Source organism: Panicum virgatum, chromosome 9K (assembly GCF_016808335.1).
Source record: "Panicum virgatum strain AP13 chromosome 9K, P.virgatum_v5, whole genome shotgun sequence".
Taxonomy (NCBI): Eukaryota; Viridiplantae; Streptophyta; class Magnoliopsida; order Poales; family Poaceae; genus Panicum; species Panicum virgatum.
The window spans coordinates 34,775,274-34,796,528 of NC_053144.1; the positions used below are offsets into that span (position 1 = coordinate 34,775,274).

The following is a 21,255-nucleotide window of genomic DNA, read 5'->3' on the forward strand; positions in this document are numbered from 1 at the left end:
CTAAAAAAAGTTTCCTCCATAAAATATGGGTCTGTCTACATGTCAATCGACTGAAATCTAACTGTCAGTCACTAATTCTATACCATAGCTCGGCCTACTACCCATTTCTGTGAAGTGTGAACCGCTACTACTGGATGATAGCAAATTTGTTTTTACTGTAGCGCACACATTTAGACTGAGCCAAAATGGGTGCGCTAGTGATCGGTAGACCTGTTAGCAGTTGGTACTTGACATTTGGCCCTGTAAGTGCCTGTTTTGTTTGGTTTAGAATAGAAACAAAGCAAAACAACAAATAAACAAAAAAGTACTTGTACAATTTTTTTCCCCAACAAACATACATTTACTCGGACATTTGCAATATCTGCTCCACTCAAACCTACACAACCCCACACACACACACATACACACACGCAGGCACACACTTACAGGTAGAATTTCTAGGCTGATAACAAACAAAAAATCATTTCTGGGTACAATTACATATGAAAATACATTTACAGGTACATTTTCTGGGTTGATAACAAGAAAAAAAATATTTACATGTACAATTTTTGGCTGATAATAAGAAAAAAATATCTTGAAAAGCAAACATTTAGAGGTATATTTTTTGGGCTGATAACAAGCAAAAAAATACATCTAAAAATTTTGACACAAACCTAAAAAGTTTAACACCTGAAAATTTTGACCTGAAAAATCAAGACAGGCCCATGTTAAGAATTATAGTTCTCGTATACCATTAAAAGCTGAAAAACATGTGTCATTGCCAAAGAATTAGAGATCATACCTGCTGTAAAGGAGATCCATGTAGATGGAGCCTTTTTTGTGCTATCACGAGACCCAGTGCTTGACAACGAGTTCTGAGTATCAGAGAGCTACTCATTCCAGTGCCAATCAAAGTAGGGTGGAAAACTAATGCATAAAGTTAAGTGCAAATGTTTTAGAGCCAACTCAGTTACTGCTTTAGATTATTAGATATACCAGGAGCTAGAGAAGTAAAAAAAGATGTTCTAGCAGCTTTATTACCTTAAACTGGCATTAGTAGTCGAAGGATATTCCCAGCCAGCAAACATGAGCTTCATATACTGTAAATAGCTTTATCAATGGGCACTCATTTGTAGTACAAAAGTTTAACTCGCTGGTAATTTTTTTGCTCCAACAAAAAACCTCAAGTTAATCAAACTAATGAGTGAATAAATTATAATTTCCGAACTAAATGAATTTACAACATGTTCAAAGTTTTAAAATATTCAGAGTTGGCACAATGTGGCATAAGAAAACACAATCATGTGAAATCATATAAGTTATTTCGTTTGAAAGAAAAACCACATAGAAGTGGCGATAGAAATGCATAGTAACATGGTTGCTACAATCAATATAAAAGGACTGATGTAAGTTTTACGCATATTTTTTAAATAACAGCGACAATACACACAAGATACACAAAAATTTATGGTGTAAGTACAGTATTAGTAACTCTAATTGAAATAAAAAAAAGAAGCCCAACTACCAGAAAGTAGTTTCACACAAAATAATAACATATAAATGTCTTAAAAAGGAGCAGCACATCCAACAGAAGAGCTATGAGTCTATATACCAAAAATAAAGTCCACAAAGATGCATGTATGAACAGATCCTACTACATATTGAATAAAAGAGGATTGATTATACCCCCCTCCTCAAAAAATATGTACAACAAGCATGAACATAAGATACAAAAAATTCATTCTCTGTACCTATAACAAGTTTAAACTATAATCGGGAAAGAAAGTTGAAAATACCTTACTCACAAAAAAGGACCATGACCCCTTGCAGTGGAGGTGGAGTGAATTTTTTGGCTCCACTTGTGGAAAAAGGAACAAAGGAAACACAATATAATTAGTAAGAATGCATATAATCGTTACAATAAAAACTTGTGGGAATAAACTAACAGCCTTTTAGCCCCAATACAAAAAGAATCATGGAAGCTGTAGCACAAAGCAAAGGGGCCACACAGTGACAAAGGGGCACATGCATTATCTTTAGAATTATAGAAATGCAAAAATAACTCTATAAAGTAATGTGAAATATAGAGATAAAAGTTTTTATAGTTGTCATATGCACAAGTTTACACTAAAAATCACATTGTAATATCTGATGGGATGAAAGCATTGCAAGCCTAAACGATATAAAATGAAAATTATATTTAACTACTTGATCTTCATAAAGAAAACAAGCTCATAATAGTTACTATGTAACTTTTCTACTATGTTTAGAAAATTACACAGGAGTAATGTGGCTATCACACAAACTTCTCTAGTTGTAAATTTAGTACAATGACCACATAAGTTTTCCCCTAGAACCTGGTAAATGCACCATGCAGATCTTCCTCAAAGACCCTCAATGGCGGGGCCATCATCCTTTTGTGGAGTCCTCTGACATGATCAACAACACCAATCAAAAGAACAATAAACATATAACACTATATATTAATATATCAGAAAAGCAAAGAGTTTATTTTTTTATTTGCTACACAATAAAGTAATAATCTGACTTGCAAAAGGGTAAGACAAAGTCTTGTATTAACTAAAAATGATCATTTGCCAGATGCTAATACTAGCTTTTTGAAAACCCCAAACAACACCATAGGTTGATAAATGTTTCTTTACTGCTAAACAATATAGTAATTATTATCTTACAGAAAAACCTAACACAATTATGGCTCTAATCAACCACAAAAGACAAAATCACACAAACCACGAGACATATGAACCTATAGTAGAACATCTAGATAACAGTCTACAAATGGAACCTAGTAGAACTCAGGTAAAGTATGTGAAATAGATAACTTCAATCTCTCTCACACGTATTAGACATCCATTTGAGATCCTTCCTTAGGGTGAGAAGACTCAAAAAGTCAACAAATATTTTGCAAAATGATACTGGCTAGACAAGAGACTATTATATATCAAAATAAATTACCAGGGACCACTTCTTTAGAAAACATGCCACAAAGAAAATCTAAATTCTACAAAAATCAAGCACCACAAATTATCATCACAAGCTAAGCTAGATGAGCCAAAGTCTAAACCAAAATGAAAAATCACATCACTCGAATTTGCAGATTTGGAAAACTTACATGACTAAATTAAATGTATACATAGGTGCAACATCATGTAATTACAATAAAAGTCAGCGTGTAATTATGTAAGAAGCTACATTAAGTTCATATGCATTACAATGTTAGCGTGTTACAAATATGATAAAATGACAGGAGAAAAAGATCAAGAATAGAAGCTATACTATTCTGATAAACTAAAACAGCCATGAGGGCAGATTGAAAGTGAACTCAACGAATAGTTGCAAACCAATAAGGATGTGCCAGCACAAAAACTATTGACAAAAGAAGAGGCTTGCAGAAATTAACCAAATGTTTGATATTAAGCTGATATCCAAAGTGCGCTCATAAATATTGAACTCCCTTCTCCGGTAACAAAAGCTACTGTACAACAGAGCACATGTTGAGTGCAGAAATCACATATAAAACAACCGGAAATCCCTAGAATCACACAAAACCTATTAACCCTAGAACATTACAATGGCACAAATCAACTATGAACCCCTTCCACGATCCCACCTACCATGGGAATAGCTCCAGGAACCCTAGAGGTTCCCCTCCCACCATCTCTTGCATCCAGATTGGGAAATGGAAGGGGAATTGATGTGACAGCGAATTCGGTATTGGGCACATGAGATCTAGAAGGAGGGGGACTGGAAGCACTCACCGTGCGTGAAACGAATTGGCAGAGAGGACACAACGTCCTCGCCCTGTATCTGCAGGGGCAGCTTGCTAGTGTAGCAAAAATGCCCCTGCTGGTGTAGCGAAAATGGCCTCTCATGCCATATTTCAATATAATGTTTTGGTGATTGATATAGACAACACAACACTTAGACTAATATGATTGTTAAGATGACCATTCTCAGGCTTTTAGGTTCAAGTGATGACAAAGAGAAGATAGGCAGCGCCCTGAAACCTCTTCGGTCCAAGGGACAAGAATTGAAGAGACCGTGGAGAAATCCAAGTCGAAAAGATCAAGCCGAAGACAATTTGCTATCACCAGTTAAACCGATGATGAGCAAATTGCACTCATCGGTGCAATGAACACAGAAGCAGCGAGCTAGGGTTTGGCACCGGATTAACCGGTGTTGGGTGTTTTACACTCACCGGTGTAATGGACTTGGAGGCAGAAGAAACAGCAGGAGTTTTACAGGCACCGGTTAAACCGATGATTAAGGCAAAGTGAGCGTCGGTGCAGTTGTCCAAAGACTCCATTTTTCGGGGGGTTTCTGAGCTTGCACTCACCGGTTAAACCGACGATGATTTCAAGAGCGTCGGTGCAATTGATCAAGGAGCCGTTGGAGCAGTAACGGCTAGTTGCTGGGAAAATACACTCACCGGTTAAACCGGTGATGACAAAAAACTGAGCATCGGATCAACCGGCGTTAAGTGATTTCGTCAGCCTTTTTCCCAACGGCTAGTTTGAAGGGTTGAGCTATATATATGCCACCCCACGCCTCATTTGTGGTTGCTGGAGACCTCGGAAGCATAGAAGAGTTAAAGATCCTCTCCAACCATCTTAGAGCATCATATTGTGAGAGTGCTTAGTGCTTGTTTAGGCTTAGTTCTTGAGAGAGCAAGCTTGAGAGAAGTCTTGCTACGGCAAGCAATCATTGTATTCGTCGTGTGACCCTCCGACTTGGTGTGGAGCGGCAACGACACTTTGTGCGGGGAAGGAGACCCCTTTTGGTGAGAAGCTCCAATAGTGAAGACGGTGCCATTGGTGACGCTTCGAGAGAGACGGTGGCGGTGGCCTTGTCTTGGTGACTTGGGGTCACTTAGCCTTTGCTTGCCGGGAGCATTGGTGGCGAACACAAGACGGTGATCAAGCGAAGAGACTTGGCATCACACTTGTTCGTGTTGGACAAGTGACCGTGGACGTAGGGAGGGACTTGGTGTCCTAACCGAAGACGTTAAATCGTGTTTTCACGGAAGTTTGCATATTCTCTCCTTTACCTCTTTACTTACCGTATTATGTTTCCGCATTTACTCTATCTTGTGTGACTTTACTTTCCTAGTTAGTTTGATTAGGATTGGCTATAGGTTGCAAGTCTTTTAGAGGTAAGTAGAGAGTAGCATAAATAAACCTTAGTCATAACTAGCATGTGTAGGGCGTGTTAGGTTTATCTTATGCAAATAGATTGAGCCCTAGAATAGAAAGCGATTAGCGACCCTATTCACCCCCTCCCCCTCTAGGGTCGGACACCCCAGTGATCCTTACAACTGACTGCCGGCGTGGAGGTCCAGCTATTTGCCTATGGACATCACCGATTCCGACGAGAAGGACTAATTCCTCGATTCGCCTCCCCTCCTCAGCCGGTGGGCCCTCGCTCGCCGATGACAACGAAGCTGAGGCATCAAAATGGATGGCACCCAGTCCTATACAGTCAAGTCACAAAAAAGAAAAGTCCTATACAGTCCAAACGCAGTACTGCATTGAGCCCCAGCAGGCCCGATTGCGCTGTTAACACGTGATGCGATCTCGTCCATCCGCCACCGATCCGACGCTCGAGAATGTCGACTGACACGAAAGCAAAATCTCAATCTGACAAGGAGTAAATCTGATAAAAAATCCAATCCGGGAAATTATCGTGACCAACAACGAGTGACGAACAACCCAGACCCTCGCCATCCCGCATCCCCGATGGCCGACGCCTCTTCCTCCAGCGGCGGCCGCGGCGGCGGGCCCCACTCTTCCGCCTCATCATCCACCACCACACACCCCTCGCCGGTGTCCCTCGACGGCGGCCTCCTCCTCCGCCTCCTCCAAAACCCTCCCCCTACCCACCCGCGCGCTGAAACCCTCGCCCCAGCCCCCGTCGCGCACCACTTCTTCGTCGATCCCGCCGTCGCCGCCGTGGGCCCCCTCTTCGCCGCCCCGCCACAGATGCAGGAGGGCAGCTTCGCATGGTCCTCCGCCTCCGCTCCGCAGCCGCAGCCGCAGCGGCACCAGCTCCGGTTCCCCGATCACCGATTCGCTCCCGGAGAACCCTACGCTGCTCTAGGCAGCGGCGGCGGCGGCGGCAGGGGGTTCGGATCTGGGGATGCGGCCAGGGCTGAGAGGCCTCGGCCGGGGGCGCCACCGCCTGGGTTTGGCAAGCCGTTGCATCCGCTCGCTGCTGCCCGTGATGCCTCGGATACGTTTGGTGGAGCACCCAGCAGGGAGCAGAACCACCATCGTCACAGGGGTTTGTGTAGGACGTCGAATAAAGAACTACAGACTGCTCTACCTTTTGCTGGTGGTCGCGAGGCCCTTGGCAGAATGCCTCACGCAGAGCAGCGGGCAATGCCAAATATTGGTGGTCGTGATGCAGCTGAAGGTGTGATGTACAGGGAGCAGCAGCAGGATCGCCTTTTGTCATGGACACAGCCTGATATGAACACCAATAGATCGTTTGGCAGGATGCCTCTTAGAGAGCAGCATACACTTCCTATCACAGGTGGTAGAACGCTACATGGAGATCAGTATACACATCCAATCCAAGGAGGCAGGATGCAGCATAGTGATCAAGGTCAGCAGGGACCCTTCTTAACCAACACGGCACAAAGGGAGCAGATGTGGCATGGATTTAAGGAGGAAAAGGACCATGCTGTGCGGAAACTGCCAAGTGCTAATGTCCACGATACATTTGGTAAGGCACCGGTAAAGGAACTGCACCATGTGATAGTACCTGCTGGCAGTTCAGTTCCGGTGGGTCTCTGGGAGGATCAAGTGAATTGTTTGGAAGATGACAGCCTAAGGGAAGTAGTCTTGGAGCATGGAATAGATGGAAAGGTGGTAAAGGCAAATATTGAAGTATCATATCAAAAGAGCAAGTTTAGATTTGCTGGGCAGGATGTAGAAGAAGAAAATGATGTGGGGGAGGAGGGTTCTATAATTGAGCAGATGACAGAAAGTCTGGTGATTGATGACAATGTTGAGGCCAAGGGAGTATTATTGCAAAAAACTGCCCCAAGGAGTAAGGTAAATTGTTTTATTTTTGGTAGTATAGGTTATGATGTTTGTTTCTGATAAGCGCACCTAATTGATTTATTTTACAAATAATGCTAATTCAGTTAATTTGACTTAATTCCCACCATATCCATGCGTAGCTGTTGATAATTACTGTCAAGTGCATCACATTTGGTATCACTTATGAACAGTGTATAACAAAGAAATACCAGTTTCCAAGTTGACTTGTAGTTTGTTTCTGATTGGATAGTAATGCATTTGATCTAACATCTGAGATATCTCAATAATGCCAAAATTGGCCTGTGTTTGTGGTTCGCATACTCGATTAGCATTTTGATATTGCTATTGAACAGTAATATGCAATCATTATAATGTGGTCTGTATTAATGTGCATATGACACAACCTCCTTTTACTTTGTCAGTACGATAAATTGTATTCATAACAAGTTAATTTGCACCTGAAATCTGTAAATTAGCTGACATGTTGAACTAACATGAATATATGCAAGAGTGCTTATATATGGTCTGTTTACTGATTGATTACTGTTTATTAAAAAAAAATCTTAGGTGCAGTAACTAATTTGTTTGCTGGTTTGTACACATGGATGTAAGATGAGGTGAGAGAAGATGGAGAGCCATATAGATTGTTGTAGACACATTACTATATGCCATAAATGTTACCCAAGGTTGGATTAATTGTTGCTGGGAGATGATGAGTAGTGGCAATTGTTACAACAAACATAGTGCAGGCAATTGCTACAACAAACATAGTGCAACAATAAATGTTACCAAGGCTGGATTAATTTTTGTTGGGAGATGATGAGTAGTGACAATTGTTACAACAAACAATACTGCCGCCTTGTAATACTAGTGCACACATTTTACACCTACCTCGAATTGTAGTGGCATCATGCAACCGTGTTGGATGAATGTGATGCAATTTTTAACTGATAAAGCTACTAGTGGTTTACTAGTTTTTTCTTCTCGTATATGCATGAGAACATTGCATTAAGAAAAAAAGAAAAAAAGGGGCTAAAATAGTCGTATACACATGCATTCGCACACTACACCTCCATTTGAGGTCTGTAGATTACATGGGCGCCCATTCTTAACATGAGGTGACCACACCTACCCCCACATGCTGCTAACCCCTGAGCAGCAACTGTTAGCCCAAATGAAATTCTATTTCTCTCAACCCAGGAAGCCCAAAGGGTAGTCATAAATATATAGGGGCGGGAGACTTAACCAAGTCACCACTTTAACCCCGGTTCTTCCTAGGCAGCCACAGGAGGCCAATAAAACCACCGTGTGATCCCATCGACGATCGAGATCACCCCGGGGGGCTATACCTAGCCCTATCTAGTAATATAGATAGATACATGGATGCACATTGTGAGACTTATCTAACAATCTCCCCCTAAGTCTCACATAGTGGTCCGAATCACGTGGAGGTCGTCGGGGTCGATGGCGACTGGGATGCTGGATTGACTCCCCCGAATACTTCAAGGTGGATGTAGTCGACGACGAAGCATTGGGTCATCGAAGTGGAAGGAATTGGTGGTCGTCGTCGTGGGAGAAGAGAAGTCCGATCCTTTCTCTCCCTCTTTTGCCGCCATCGGGCCAAGCTCGATGTTCTTGTCCAACAGGAACAGAGCTAGCTCGACCTTCTCGTACGATGCATCATGAACCTGACCACATCGCCTCGCCTGCGGGCAGTCCTTGAACACGGCTTGGACGAGAGGGGAGCAGTGTTGGCCAGGGTGCCGCTCCAAGCGGTGAGGCCCTGGGTCGGCTCTGGAGTGGATGCTGTATATTGACGTAGTCCAGGCCACACGAACCTGAGCTCAGCGTGCCTCCGCTCCATGCGCATCTTGTCTGCACCTTTATCTTGGAGTCGAAGTCTCTGCCGCTGCCGAGCGTGATCCACCTCCAGATGCCGCTAATCGACCTCCAGCTCGCGGTGCTCTTCCAGCGACTCACGGTGCGCCGTCGTGAGCCCCGGGACCAGTGTCTCCAGACCTGGTGCTCCTTGACGGGGAGCGAATGAATGTATGCCTCCTCGACCTTGCGGAGCATGCCGGTCTTCACCGGTCATCCAAGCTTGGTGAGTGGTACCACTCCTTGCTGCCCGAGGAGCCTGCTGTGGTCGCCACGTCCAACGCGGCCAAAACCACGGCCAAATCCTATGTGGTTTCGAGTACAGTCTTCCCCGTGCTTGGCTTCGCGATCCTGAGCAGCAGCCGCCTTGCGTAGTGCCTGCTTGCCTTCGTGGACCTGTGCGGAGTCGAAGTCGAGGTTGAAGTCGATAATGGAGTTGTGGCCGGAGTCGCGGACGTAGTGCTGCCGGTCGCGCTCCACCTCTAGGCTCCGGTCATCCTCGGGGAGCTTGCCGAGCCTCGTGAGCACCACCCACGCGTCGCATGCCTGTAGCACCGCCCGCAAATCGGGGGTCTGCGGCGCCATCTGCACGTCAGCCTCTGAGTCGGTCACCTCCGACGCGTCCAGCCGCAGAGGGGCAGCGGGAGCCACCGTGGCCTCCGCTGCTGCTGTCGTGGCCTCCACCACAGCCGCAACGTGCCGCTCCCTCTTGGCTCTGCGTGCGACCTTTGCTTTCATAGCCTTGAGTGCCTCACACGCGGCCTGAACCTTCAGCGCTTCGCGCAGCCTCAGCCTCACGCCGTCGGGATGAGCCTTCGCAGCTGCCCGCTTGGCCTTCTCCTCAGCTTCCGCCATGCGCAAGACCGCCATGGCGTCGTCCAGCCACCGACGTGCCTCGGCAATGCGTGCTTCGCCCGCTGTAGCCGCACGCCGCGCCCTACGCCTGTGTGCTGCTGCATCCTCCTTCGCCTCAGGTCGCAGCTCCTCTTGACGCGCCGGGCGTCGTGCCGCCGCCGCCGCTTCCCGCCGCTCCTCGTCTGCCGCACTGCTGCGCCGTTGCTCTCGACGTGCCGCCGCCGCCTCTTCAGCCTCGCTAGCAGCTGCTGCATGCCGCGCTCGGCGCCGCTGTGTTGCGGCCTCCGTCTCGCGCGCTGCTGCAGCCGTCGCGGCTGGTGCTGCCTGGTGTCGTGCACTCGGCGTCATCGAGCCGTGAGAGGGAGCCCCGGGATGAGCTCGAGGAGGACGAGCCTCGGGAGGAAGGGCTAGATGCCATGCCGATCTTGCAGCGCTGCTGCTCGCTGGACCCACGAGCGCCTTCCTGATTCGCGCCGTGAGCTGCAGCCGGAGCCGCGTGTAGCCGCCTGCAGGTAGCAGCCCTGCTCCTTTGCTCACGTGCGCAGGCGCTGCATGGAGCAGCCCGCTACCGCGAGCGCCATGCCAGCTTGTGCCGAGCTGCATTGCGCCGGCCTAGGCCTGATAGCCCGCGCCGCAGCCGGATCCGCGCGCGCGCTTGGCTGTGTGCCGCCGGAGCCCCTCCGGCCGGCGGAGCTTGCGCGTGCCGCACCGCAGGCCGCCTTGGCCCGCGCGACATGCTGCTAATGCCGCCCTGCTATGCCGCCCCGCTCTGCCCGCGCGCCCTGCAACGCTCCCGGCGCGCGCTGGGCCGGCCATCGGGGAGCCCGAGCTGCCGCGCCGCCTGGGTGCTGGATTTGCGCGCCAGCCGGGGGTGGAGGCGCCGGGGTGAGGGGGGGAGAGGAGGACGGGAGAGAGGAGAGGATAGATGAGGGAGAGAAACCCTAGCTTTGATGCCAATTGTTAGCCCAAATGAAATTCTATTTCTCTCAACCCATGAAGCCCAAAGGGCAGTCTTACATATATAGGGTCGGGAGACTTAACCCAGTCACCACTTTAACCCCGGTTCTTCCTATGCAGCCACCGGAGGCCAATAAAACCACCGTGTGATCCCATCAACAGTCGAGATCAACCCGGGGGGCTATACCTAGCCCTATCTAGTAATATAGATAGATACATAGACGCACATTGTGAGACTTATCTAACAGCAACCAGACCACTTAGGCCTTTGATGCCTGCAAGTATCCACAGATCAGCTTCATCCTGCCAGGAGAAGAGCCTGATCAATCCTAGGTGAGGCACCGTTGAATACTATATCGTTCCTCATCTTCCAAACGATCCAAGCCCCTAGAATGACCAGTGAGTTAACACCTCATCTAGCTTCTTAGTTGAGCGATTAACCAGCTTGCTGCCACCACTCAAAGGAGCCAGCCATGATTGTTTGTGGTGCGAGCGAAGCGGCACAGCAGCTGTTGCTAGAATTGCCTGGAGTAAACACATGCACACAAAAGATGTTGAATCGTCTCATCTTCCTGGTCAGAGAAGGGGCAACTCTCAGGATGAGGAAGGCCACAACTTGCGAGCCTGTCTGCTGTCTAGCAGCGATTGTGTGCAACCAACCAGAGAAAAAAAATTGCACTTGCTGGGAGCCCAAGTACTCCAAATCAGCTTGCTTGGTTCAAAATGAATTGCTCCATTGAAGAGAGCCTCATAAGCTGATTCAGTAGAGAATTGGCCAGATGCCTCAAACCTCCACTTGTGCAAATCTTCCACCTCTGGTTGATGCAGGATCTCTTCTACCAAGTCCCAGATATTTAGGAGTTCTGCTAAGACCAAAACAGAATAATGGCCTTGAATATTTTGCAACCAAGCATTATCTGGAAGTGCTTTCTGAACAGTGCGTCTAATGACACGTCTCTTCGGCGTACACATGAATAGGTGAGGGGCCAAAAGATGGAGCACCCGTTCTTCCAGAATTTAGTGTTTGCACCATTACCCACCTCCGTGGTCATGGCAGCAGCAAAAAGGGACTGAGCACAACCATGAATTGTGACTGGAAAGGTCAGACATGGTTTCCCAGGTTATTTTTTGGCTCAGCACAGCCAGTAAACCCTGAGCGCCCCACTGAACCTCTGTAGATCCAAGATACCCTGGCCACCCAATTCCTTTGGACGCCTGACTTTGGGCCATGTGATCAAACAGTGGCCTTCATTGGCCTCCTTACTGCCTCTCCACAGAAAATTACTATGGATTTTGTCCACTGCTTTTAAACACCAAGGGGAAGATCCAGTACAGTGGCAATGTGGCATAATAAACAAAACAGAGGTGAACAACAACAACAACAACATAGCCTTTTTTCCCAAGCAAGTTGGGGTAGGCTAGAGATGAAACCCGAAATAAATAAGTTCAAGGTTCAGGCATATTGATAGCTAGTCTCCAAGCTCTCCTATCCAAAGCTATCTCTTTAGAGATATTCCAATCCTTAAGGTCTCTCTTAACCGACTCATCCCATGTCAGTTTAGGTCTACCTATACCCCTCTTTACATTATCGACCCGCTCAAGAACCCCATTACGCACCGGTGCCTCAGGAGGCCTTCGTTGGACATGTCCAAACCATCTCAGCCGATGCTGGATAAGTTTCTCCTCAATTGGTGCACCCCGACCCTATCCCGAATAACTTCGTTCCGGACTCTATCCCTCCTTGTGTGCCCGCAAAACCACCGCAACATCCGCATCTCTGCTACACTCAGTTGCTGGACATGTCGCTTTTTTGTAGGCCAACATTCAGCACCGTATAACATCGCCGGACGAATTGTTATCCTATAGAATTTGTCTTTTAGCTTTTGTGGCACCCTCTTGTCACAAAGGATGCCAGAAGCTTGCCGCCATTTCAACCAGCCAGCTGAAATTCTATGCCTAACATCTTCATCAATGTCGCCATCCTTTTGTAGCACCGATCCTAAATACCGAAAAGTATCCTTCTGGACCACCACTTGCCCATCTAGACTAACGTCTCCCCCCTCATGCCTAGTCGCGCTGAAATCGCACATCATGTACTCGGTCTTGGTCCTACTAAGTCTGAACCCTTTCGACTCTAACGTGCGTCTCCACAGCTCTAACTTCTTATTAACCCCTGCCCTACTCTCGTCAACTAGCACCACATCATCAGCAAAGAGCATACACCAAAGTGAACAACGACTGGACAAATGTAGCTTGACCAGCCCTATTCATTAAGTCTGCCTTCCACCCAGGTAATGGATCAGCAATTCTCTTAATCGAAGGAAGCAGCTGTACATTGGTCAGCTTCTTGATAGAAAGGGCGAGGCCAACAACATCCTGAATTTCACAAGGAAAATTTGTCTGCACCGCCAGATCCTGCTCTGAGCACTGAATAGGTGAGACGCTACTTTTCTGAATGTTGGTTTTGAGCCCAGTAGCTGTGCCCCACACAGTTGTAAAACATCATCCACCAAATGCAAGTTTGTGGCAACTGGGCAAAGGAACAGGACCACATCATCGGCATACAGGGAAACATGGTGATGAATACTTCGTGTAGAGAGTGGTTACAGCAGCCCTTCATTGCTAGCCTTCTCAATCAGGCTATTCAGGACATCCATCACTAAAATAAACAGCATGGGGGACAGGGAATCTCCCTGCCTGAGCCTCGCCACATACCTATGTTGGACCATCCTATCTCCGGCTGTTGAACCCAACTTCTTTGATGAGTCCAAACTACTTTTTCTCTTTTTTGTGTTCCGAAGTAAGTAGTCTTCATTCAGAAAAGACTACAATTAGTTTTGTTTTGCTAAAAGCTGTCTTGAATATGAGGAATAAATAGAAGGTGAATTGTAAAACCCTAACAAGTCAACTGTCGCTTGTGTTACTTTGCATTTTGATGATTTTCAATGTTGCCTTCCACTTGCTTTTGTGCATCACACATTATTAAAGGTCTTGGTCCCTTCACTGCACGTTTATTCACTCTAAGGGAAGTTGGACTTATATATGAATGTTATGATAAGCTTGCATTTTTTACGGCGTGTCATGGTAATGGTCCTGATAAAATAACATTTTCAATGATGCAAAGACCAAGCAAACATGTTTGTGGTAGGTGACTGTATCCGGTGCATATATGGACTTTCTTTGGTTGGCTGGCTATTTGAGCTAGTAAGCGTAGACATTCAAGTTGACGCAAGCCAAGCTTGAGAATGTTGGTACTTGTTTCCGAGTCTAATTGAGCTGATCAGACACGAAGACACTCACATATTCATGATGCTAAGCTAGATCATACAAATACATTTATTCAAGCTAATCAATCTTATAGCAGGTGTACTTCTAGTATTTAGGTCATTAGTTTTTGTCGATTTGCATTATCAAGAACCCTTTCCAGCTAGCAGTTGCGACTTATACTTCAATAACCGATTTTGTAATTTACTATTTTCAAATTCAACATTAAGGCGTCTTAGATTTAGCTGTCCTCTTTTATCTTTGCAGGATTTCAGATCAGACTTCTCAAGAGGACATCATGTATCAAGCCAGCGAATAAGATTTCAGAGAAGGAACAGACCATGTCGATATGACATAGATCGATTCACACCTAGTTTCTTGTCAATTTTTGAATCATTGGTCCCCTCAGAGGAGGAAATTGCAAAGCAGAAGCAATTGTTGACATCTCTAAGCAGAATAATAAACAAGGAATGGCCTAATTCAAAACTATACCTCTATGGATCATGTGCCAATTCTTTTGGTTTCTCAAATAGTGATATTGATCTATGTCTCTCAATTGATGACAAGGAAATGAGCAAAGTTGATATTATATTGAAACTGGCAGACATTCTTCAAGCTGGAAATCTCCAGAATATTCAGGTGAGCTCAAGTATCCTTAACATGCCAGCTGATCGTTTGAGTTGAATGATATCATGACCACTTACCTAAACTATGTGCCGTAGAATGTACTAACTTCCCAATGCTTCTTATTTGTTTCTACACGATTTTCGCCTTTATAAATAGCATACAACAATCTCCAACTTATCACGAGAAGTCTCACTATCAACTTTACTATAATTGCTTTGAGAGCCACTCCAATATAGGTATGGAGTTTGAGCTGTTGTACTAAATTTCTGACCCAAGGTAATGAAATTTTGTAGCCATTAACTCGAGCAAGGGTACCAATAGTGAAGCTTACGGATCCAGAAACAGGGCTTTCCTGTGATATATGTGTCAATAATCTTTTGGCAGTTGTTAACACGAAACTTCTAAGAGATTATGCACAAATAGATAGAAGGTTACAGCAGTTGGCATTCATTGTGAAGCATTGGGCTAAATCTCGGCGTGTAAATGAAACTTACCAAGGGACACTTTCTAGTTATGCGTAAGTTGTCCATTTCACATTATTAACAATTTTCTGTGATCATCTTTACATTATCACGGTCTGAATTTTTTTATCTTATATTCTTCTTGACTTTCAGCTATGTGATAATGTGCATCCACCTCCTACAGTTGCGAAGAATACTCCCATGCCTACAGGTATCTGAGTTGTAATGCATTTCTTGTTTTACACAAATAACAACTAAAGCCTAGTGTAAGTTTTACACAAACAACAACTAAGCCTAGTGGCAAGCAAGTTCGGGTAGGCTAGAGCTGACACATAAGTCTAGTTTTGACTTGATAGTTTTGCGCTGTCATTTTTGTATGTTGCCTAACTAAATTTTACTTAATGATCTTCATACCTTTTATAAAAATGCTCAAAATAATTTGTAAAAAAAACTTTTGTTGGTTGCGTTAAATTTATGTTGCTGTATTATTCTTCTTTTGCATTAATTGCTCGCCAACTATTTGGATTTGTTTAAATTTTCTTGTTTGCCATACTAAATTTAGAAGGAAGAACATCACTTTTGGTCCCTCCGACTATGGGTGCATCTAACAACTATAAAAGGTGGAACTATTTAATTTGCATCGCCTAAGAGCATCTCCAACATATTAGGTAAACTGAGTTGGTTCTGTAAAAATAGAAAAACTGGGCTCAAATCCAGATCCAACAGCCTCTCCAAATTCCTCGACTCGGTATCTGGTTAGCAATCCAGCTCCCTCCGCTAGCTTTCTTTGGCAAGGCACTTGGCTCGGCATCCATCCCCCTGAGCGTCCTCGGTCCCCTCCCCTCCGCGCCAAGGTCCCCCCCCCCCCCCCCCCCCCCCCCCCCGCTGCCTCCTCCCGCCATGCACTAAGTGCTCCCCTCCGCCGGCCCCTCCCATCATGCGCCAAGCCCCTCCCCTCCACCGGCCCCTCCGTGGCGCACGCAGGCACACGCAGCACGTCGACGGCTGCCCGCCACGGAAGTAGTCCTCAGTCCACGTGTGGCTGGAGCTCGGGCACCGCAGGGTCTTCCAGGCGGCACGCGTTTCCCTAGCGGCTGCTAGGCGTAGATGAGCTCAGCGAGGCCGAAGGAGCCCGCGGGTGATGAACCAGCCGAAGAACTGGAGCCCGGGGGCGTCAAGCAAGCCGGCCATGGCCACCATCAGTGGTCCCACCAGGTCCATGGCAGTTCACCAGGCATCCTGTGCTAAAGAGTAGAACATGCAGCAGCAATTGAAGGGGCATGGTTAATCCAGCAACGATTCCCGCCGCCGCAGGTCGAGGACATGGCTGCCGGCGCCAGCGCCGTCGTCACAGCGCAGGGCTTGATCTCGGCAGCGGCGGAGGCCTCCGGGACAGGTTGAGGTCCCTCGGTGCCGCCGGGCACACATGCTTCTGCAAGGACACCTTCGAAGTGAAGGAGGGGACGGATAGTCTGTTGGTTACCCCATCCTCAGAGAAGCTATCTATTTTTTACAGACCTACTAAAACTCTAAATTTACCTAGAATTTTAGCTAGTCTCTTGGAGATGCCCTAACTAGCACAACCAGTCTTTGCTTCAAAAAAAAAAAAAAAAACTAGCACAAATAGTCCCCTGGGATTCCACATTGGTTTTATGATGATGTTGCATCCAAGCTGGCCCTGATGGCTTAGCACCACAGTGTACTACTTTTTGTTTGTCAACAAACTGGTTGTGTCTTGCAATGTCAGGAAATGGAGGCCACTTATTTTGTCACGGTGGATCAAAATAGCTGTGCTTACTTTGACCAAGTGGACAAGCTAAATAACTATGGTGGTCACAGCAGAGACACCTTATCACGGCTGCTCTGGGCCTTTTTCCATTACTGGGCATACGAGCACGATTACACAAGGGATGTCATATCAATTTGTACTGGAAGGATTATTAGGTATGCCATGTAACTTAACACTTCATTTTTCTGAAGGCGTTCTTAATGTGATGAATTTCTGTTTCCTGGTCCCTATTTTAAGCACCATGATGATTATAATGGTTATAGCATAGTATGTTTGTAGCCTTAGTGTAGGTAGTATACATTCTTATTTATCTAACTTGTGATCAATTGGCAATGCAAATGCTTCCAATTTTCTTTATTGCGTAGTGAAATCCAAATTAGCTAGAAATTGTTTTCCCTCACCCTTTTCACATTGTTTCAGTAAGGAGAGGAAGGATTGGACGAGAAGGGTTGGCAATGACAGGCATCTCATATGCATCGAGGATCCATTTGAGCTCTCCCATGATCTCGGTCGTGTCGTTGACAAGTTCACAATCAAGATACTCCGGGAGGAATTTGAGCGAGCTGCCAATATATTACAGTTTGATCCGAACCCCAGTGTTACGCTTTTTGAGCCATACGTGCCCCCTCCAATTCCGAGCCTGATGCAAGAAGGAACTGTGAATGCTGCAGAAGTTGACCTATGATCGTAGTATCTGGTGCTTCAAGTTGTTGTATGTTCTGAAGTAATTTCCTAATATGTTTCGTGCATATAACTGTACAACGGAGAGGTATTTCCTGTGTAGGTCCAGGTGGGCGACAGTACTTGGCCGCCTCATAGGATGGCAGATTAGCGAAGTATGTGTGCGAGAGGCCCCTAGCAACCTTTGCTCTAGTGTCTATCCAACTTCGTTTTTTGTTTGCCAAAGAATATCTCATTCATGGGACGGGGCTCCTAACAAATTTATGTAGATTTGGCTGCAAAATAAGGTTGGAAAATAAGTAGTGACCTGACACCTTGATGTCACTGTTATAAGCTAACTGTGCAAACAGCGTAGAGCTTTTCCAATTTTATTTTAACCAACGTTTGTTTCAGCCATAGTCATGACTATGGGACTGGAACGGTGATCGAACCATTCAAGCTGATGGTTCGTTGGGATGGATGGTTTAACTCCGGGTGTGAAACATTCAATTAGAATAATGTTTTCTAATTAGGCGTGTGCTTGCTACACGAGTCAATTATTTTCTCTTGTATTGCCTGCACATGCACAAAGGTCTGAATGGGGTTCTCATTGGTTTTTCTCTAGAATGGGGTACATTGTCTCTATTTGGTTCTTCTCTAGAATGGGCTAAAACGCACTTTGACTGCTAATTAGAGGTAATAAATGAAGTCAGATTATAAAATTAACTCTATAACCTCTGCGTTATGTTATGAATCATGAAGAGAATCATGAAGAATCGAACAAGGTCTTTGATTGCGTAATTAGAGAATGGTTACTGTAGCTAATTATTGATTAATTATGATCATTAGATTTGTTGTGAAAAGTTACATTTATCTCTAAAAATATTTTGCAAATAAGTTTTATTTAGTACTCCATGCATGCAAGCCTGATTTTTTTTTTTGAAAATCGTGTTCTAAATCCTCCCCCCTCCCCGGCAGAGCCGTATGGGCGAGCTCTCCACGTCAGCATACCGGTCGTCAGATCTCATATGTGTAGTCGTGATGCTGGTCGCCTGCCCATTCCTGTGCCTTCGAGGCAGGCCTGCACGTCACGTCACGCCCTGCCCTACCTTGCCTCCCTCTCGCTACCTCGCCTCTCGCCGCCAGCGGCCCGACGCGGCCGAGACGTGGTCGTCGTTGTACTCGACGGAGTAGCAGCGGGCGTCGGGGCCCCGCCCCTCGCGCTCCCACTATCTTGCCGCCGGCGCTGACCTCATTAGCGGTCGGAGAGAAGCATCGGTGGGTGAAATTTTCAGGTACTATATTGAGGAATTCTACCTTTTTCACATGATCTTGTGAATCATCAATTCATTTGATTTGAGTTGCAATCCTCAAAGTTGCATGCTGATCGGCGAGACCATGGGAATTGGGATCTGAATTTGCAACCCCATGTGCGCGCTATCAAATCCCAATCCAAATCAATCTGATTAGACCTCAAAATTTTTTCAGTGCTACAGTAACTTCAAATCTTTAACCACTAATTACAAGTATTAAATGTGAATAACTGATACAACTCATTCCACAACTTCGGGTGTAACTGCGAGATAAATCTTTTAAATCTAATTGGACAATGATTAGACAATGTTGTATACAGTAAACAACCTTTAGTAACGGATTAATTAGGCTTAATTGATTCGTCTCGCGATTTCCCATCTATCCGTGTAATTACTTTTATAATTAGATCATGTTTAGTCCTTTTAATCTTCAGTTGAAACTGCTACAATGAATTTTATCCAAAAATTTACAGGATAACACACCCTTATCTTTTTGGTGGCAGCTGCCATTTATTTGAGATACTCTGCTGAAGATATGACTAAGGACTACGATGCAGATGTGCCGCGGTGGTCGGTGATTCCATCCCTCTATGGTGAGCGCGAGCCATCGCTAAATATCGTTGATAGTACTACAACTTGTCCAGTGATGACATTGGTGTGACTTGGGCCAAAGTCGGTCAAAGAAAAACCTGAAGCCTTGCCCCACCCTTAGACAAGGGTGTCGTAACCCGTATCGTTGTCCGTGTGAGAGTAGACCGGCGGGCCGGGATCACTTTTCATGTGTTTTGGTCTGTAGACAAGTGGGGATTTTTTTTAACCTCGGCCTGAAATTCGCTACCACCAGGAGTCAAATTCTTCTATCTAAAATAAAAGAATTAGGCATCCGTTCGCATTGTCTGATGAATCTAAAGGTAGAACCTTTTCTTTGGCATGACCTGATCTCTTATCCCAGTTGCTCTTGCGATTTGGTTCACTTCATTTATTTTCTGTGTTACAGCTAGGGATGAAAGTTATATTTATTTTGGGTTATTGGGTCGACCCAAAATTTTGATAAAATAAACTAGAATGGCATTATGCGTAATTAATTTAGGACGAGAAATGAACGAAGATGGCATGCCATTGTAATTATTTAGTTGGCCCATAAAATACCATTGGGTACCCACTTACATTCCTAGTTACAGCTAATCTGCAAGTTTGATCTTGCGGTAATGCACTATTTGTCAAGCTGCAAGTCGATGTTATCCCTTTCTACCGCTATAACAAAATAAGATCGACAGGTACCTCCTAAATCCTAATACACTAGCAAAATCATATCATCTCAACCCTTGCCAGGAACAAGTGAATTTCCTCTTTAATTAATAATATTGCCTTTTTATGCAGGAGGGTGGACACCACAACATATTGCCATGCAGAATAGAAATAGTGAAAGAGCATTTAGGTCCTAGTGGGTTTTGGAGCATTGATTGACAACACGATTAAAGGACTAACTTGTTTGCATGAGATTATGAACAGATATTTAATTATGAAATGTGAATTAAAAGAGAAAGCTCATGTGTTGCAAGCAAGCGTGTTTATCCCATTGGTATAATGTGCATGTGACAAGCAAAACAAGAAAAGGAAAATAGAGCAAAGTATTCATGATTGATATAAAAGCTCTAATATTTGCGAAGGCTTGTTTCGATCTATGATGGGATTCAAAGTGACAAGTAAAGATTTTGTGAATGAGATGTGATATGCTTATGCATAGTCTCAAATATAGAAGATCTTGTCACATGTGATAAATGGATGTTAACTTAAGATGCAAGCAAGCAAGGCAAAAGAGAATGAGACATGAGTTGATACATATATGATGTCTCAAATTGGAAGGCTTGCATAAAAGATTGAATTGAGAATTCAAATTGACAACGAAGATTTCATGCATGACACAAATCAATATGAGTTCAAGATGGACGGCTAGGATAAAAGTAGAGGACCGAGAGGCGTGTTTCAAGAGGCTATGCAAGCGACGGTTTGGGGGGAGCAAAGAAACCGATACGGGTCAAAGGCCGGAGATCCTAGAGTCATGGAGAGCTCTATGTTGAAGAGTGTCATTATTCAAGAAAATAAGGTGACTTGTGAATCAAGGTGGATTTTATTCCTATGCAATTCAAAGTTTCAAAGTCACTAGCTCAAAGCGGGTATGCTCAAAAGAAAGAAGATGTTGATGCCCTCACGGTATTGATCGAAGAAAAGTCGGCATGATCATATTATGAAGAAGCTCAAGTAATCGTGGAAATTGTATATTTCATTTGTGCACTTGAGTATAGGTATGCCGTACTATCAAGAAGGATGCAATATCAGTAGGTTTAGACAATACCAAAAGTGCTCAAATCAGTCCCTAGAGAGTTTAGCCTAAGGAGTGAGAG

General features: G+C 45.1%; 1 protein-coding gene and 2 long non-coding RNA genes across 4 annotated transcripts; 2 read left to right on the forward strand and 1 right to left on the reverse strand.

Moving 5' to 3' along the window:
- Positions 1-434: 434 nt before the first annotated feature.
- LOC120648677 lies at positions 435-831 on the reverse strand. The gene is made up of 2 exons (XR_005665035.1): positions 785-831; positions 435-686 (listed from the first exon to the last, which is right to left on the reverse strand). It is a non-coding gene; the product is annotated as an uncharacterized LOC120648677 (long non-coding RNA).
- Positions 832-5,692: 4,861 nt separating this feature from the next.
- Positions 5,693-17,891, forward strand: LOC120651287 (terminal uridylyltransferase 7-like). The gene is made up of 6 exons (XM_039928746.1): positions 5,693-7,058; positions 14,268-14,639; positions 14,921-15,144; positions 15,242-15,299; positions 16,836-17,032; positions 17,298-17,891. Exons 1-6 carry the CDS (start codon positions 5,739-5,741, stop codon positions 17,560-17,562), a joined length of 2,436 nt encoding a protein of 811 aa, XP_039784680.1. The 5' UTR covers positions 5,693-5,738; the 3' UTR covers positions 17,563-17,891.
- Positions 17,892-18,524: 633 nt separating this feature from the next.
- LOC120651288 lies at positions 18,525-20,390 on the forward strand. Of its 2 annotated transcripts, none has more exons than XR_005666096.1 (2): positions 18,525-18,832; positions 19,324-20,390. It is a non-coding gene; the product is annotated as an uncharacterized LOC120651288 (long non-coding RNA). The 2 variants fall into 2 exon arrangements; XR_005666095.1 differs by having other exon boundaries at positions 19,354-20,390.
- The last annotated feature ends 865 nt before the right edge of the window (positions 20,391-21,255 follow it).

Excerpts from the sequence above, each read along its gene's own strand:
- LOC120651287 (XM_039928746.1), top strand. The coding sequence starts at position 5,739 with ATGGCCGACGCCTCTTCCTCCAGCGGCGGCCGCGGCGGCGGGCCCCAC. Across the intron at positions 15,145-15,241 it reads GGGACACTTTCTAGTTATGC|CTATGTGATAATGTGCATCC; the intron begins GTAAGTTGTCCA and ends CTTGACTTTCAG. Across the intron at positions 15,300-16,835 it reads GAATACTCCCATGCCTACAG|GAAATGGAGGCCACTTATTT; the intron begins GTATCTGAGTTG and ends TTGCAATGTCAG.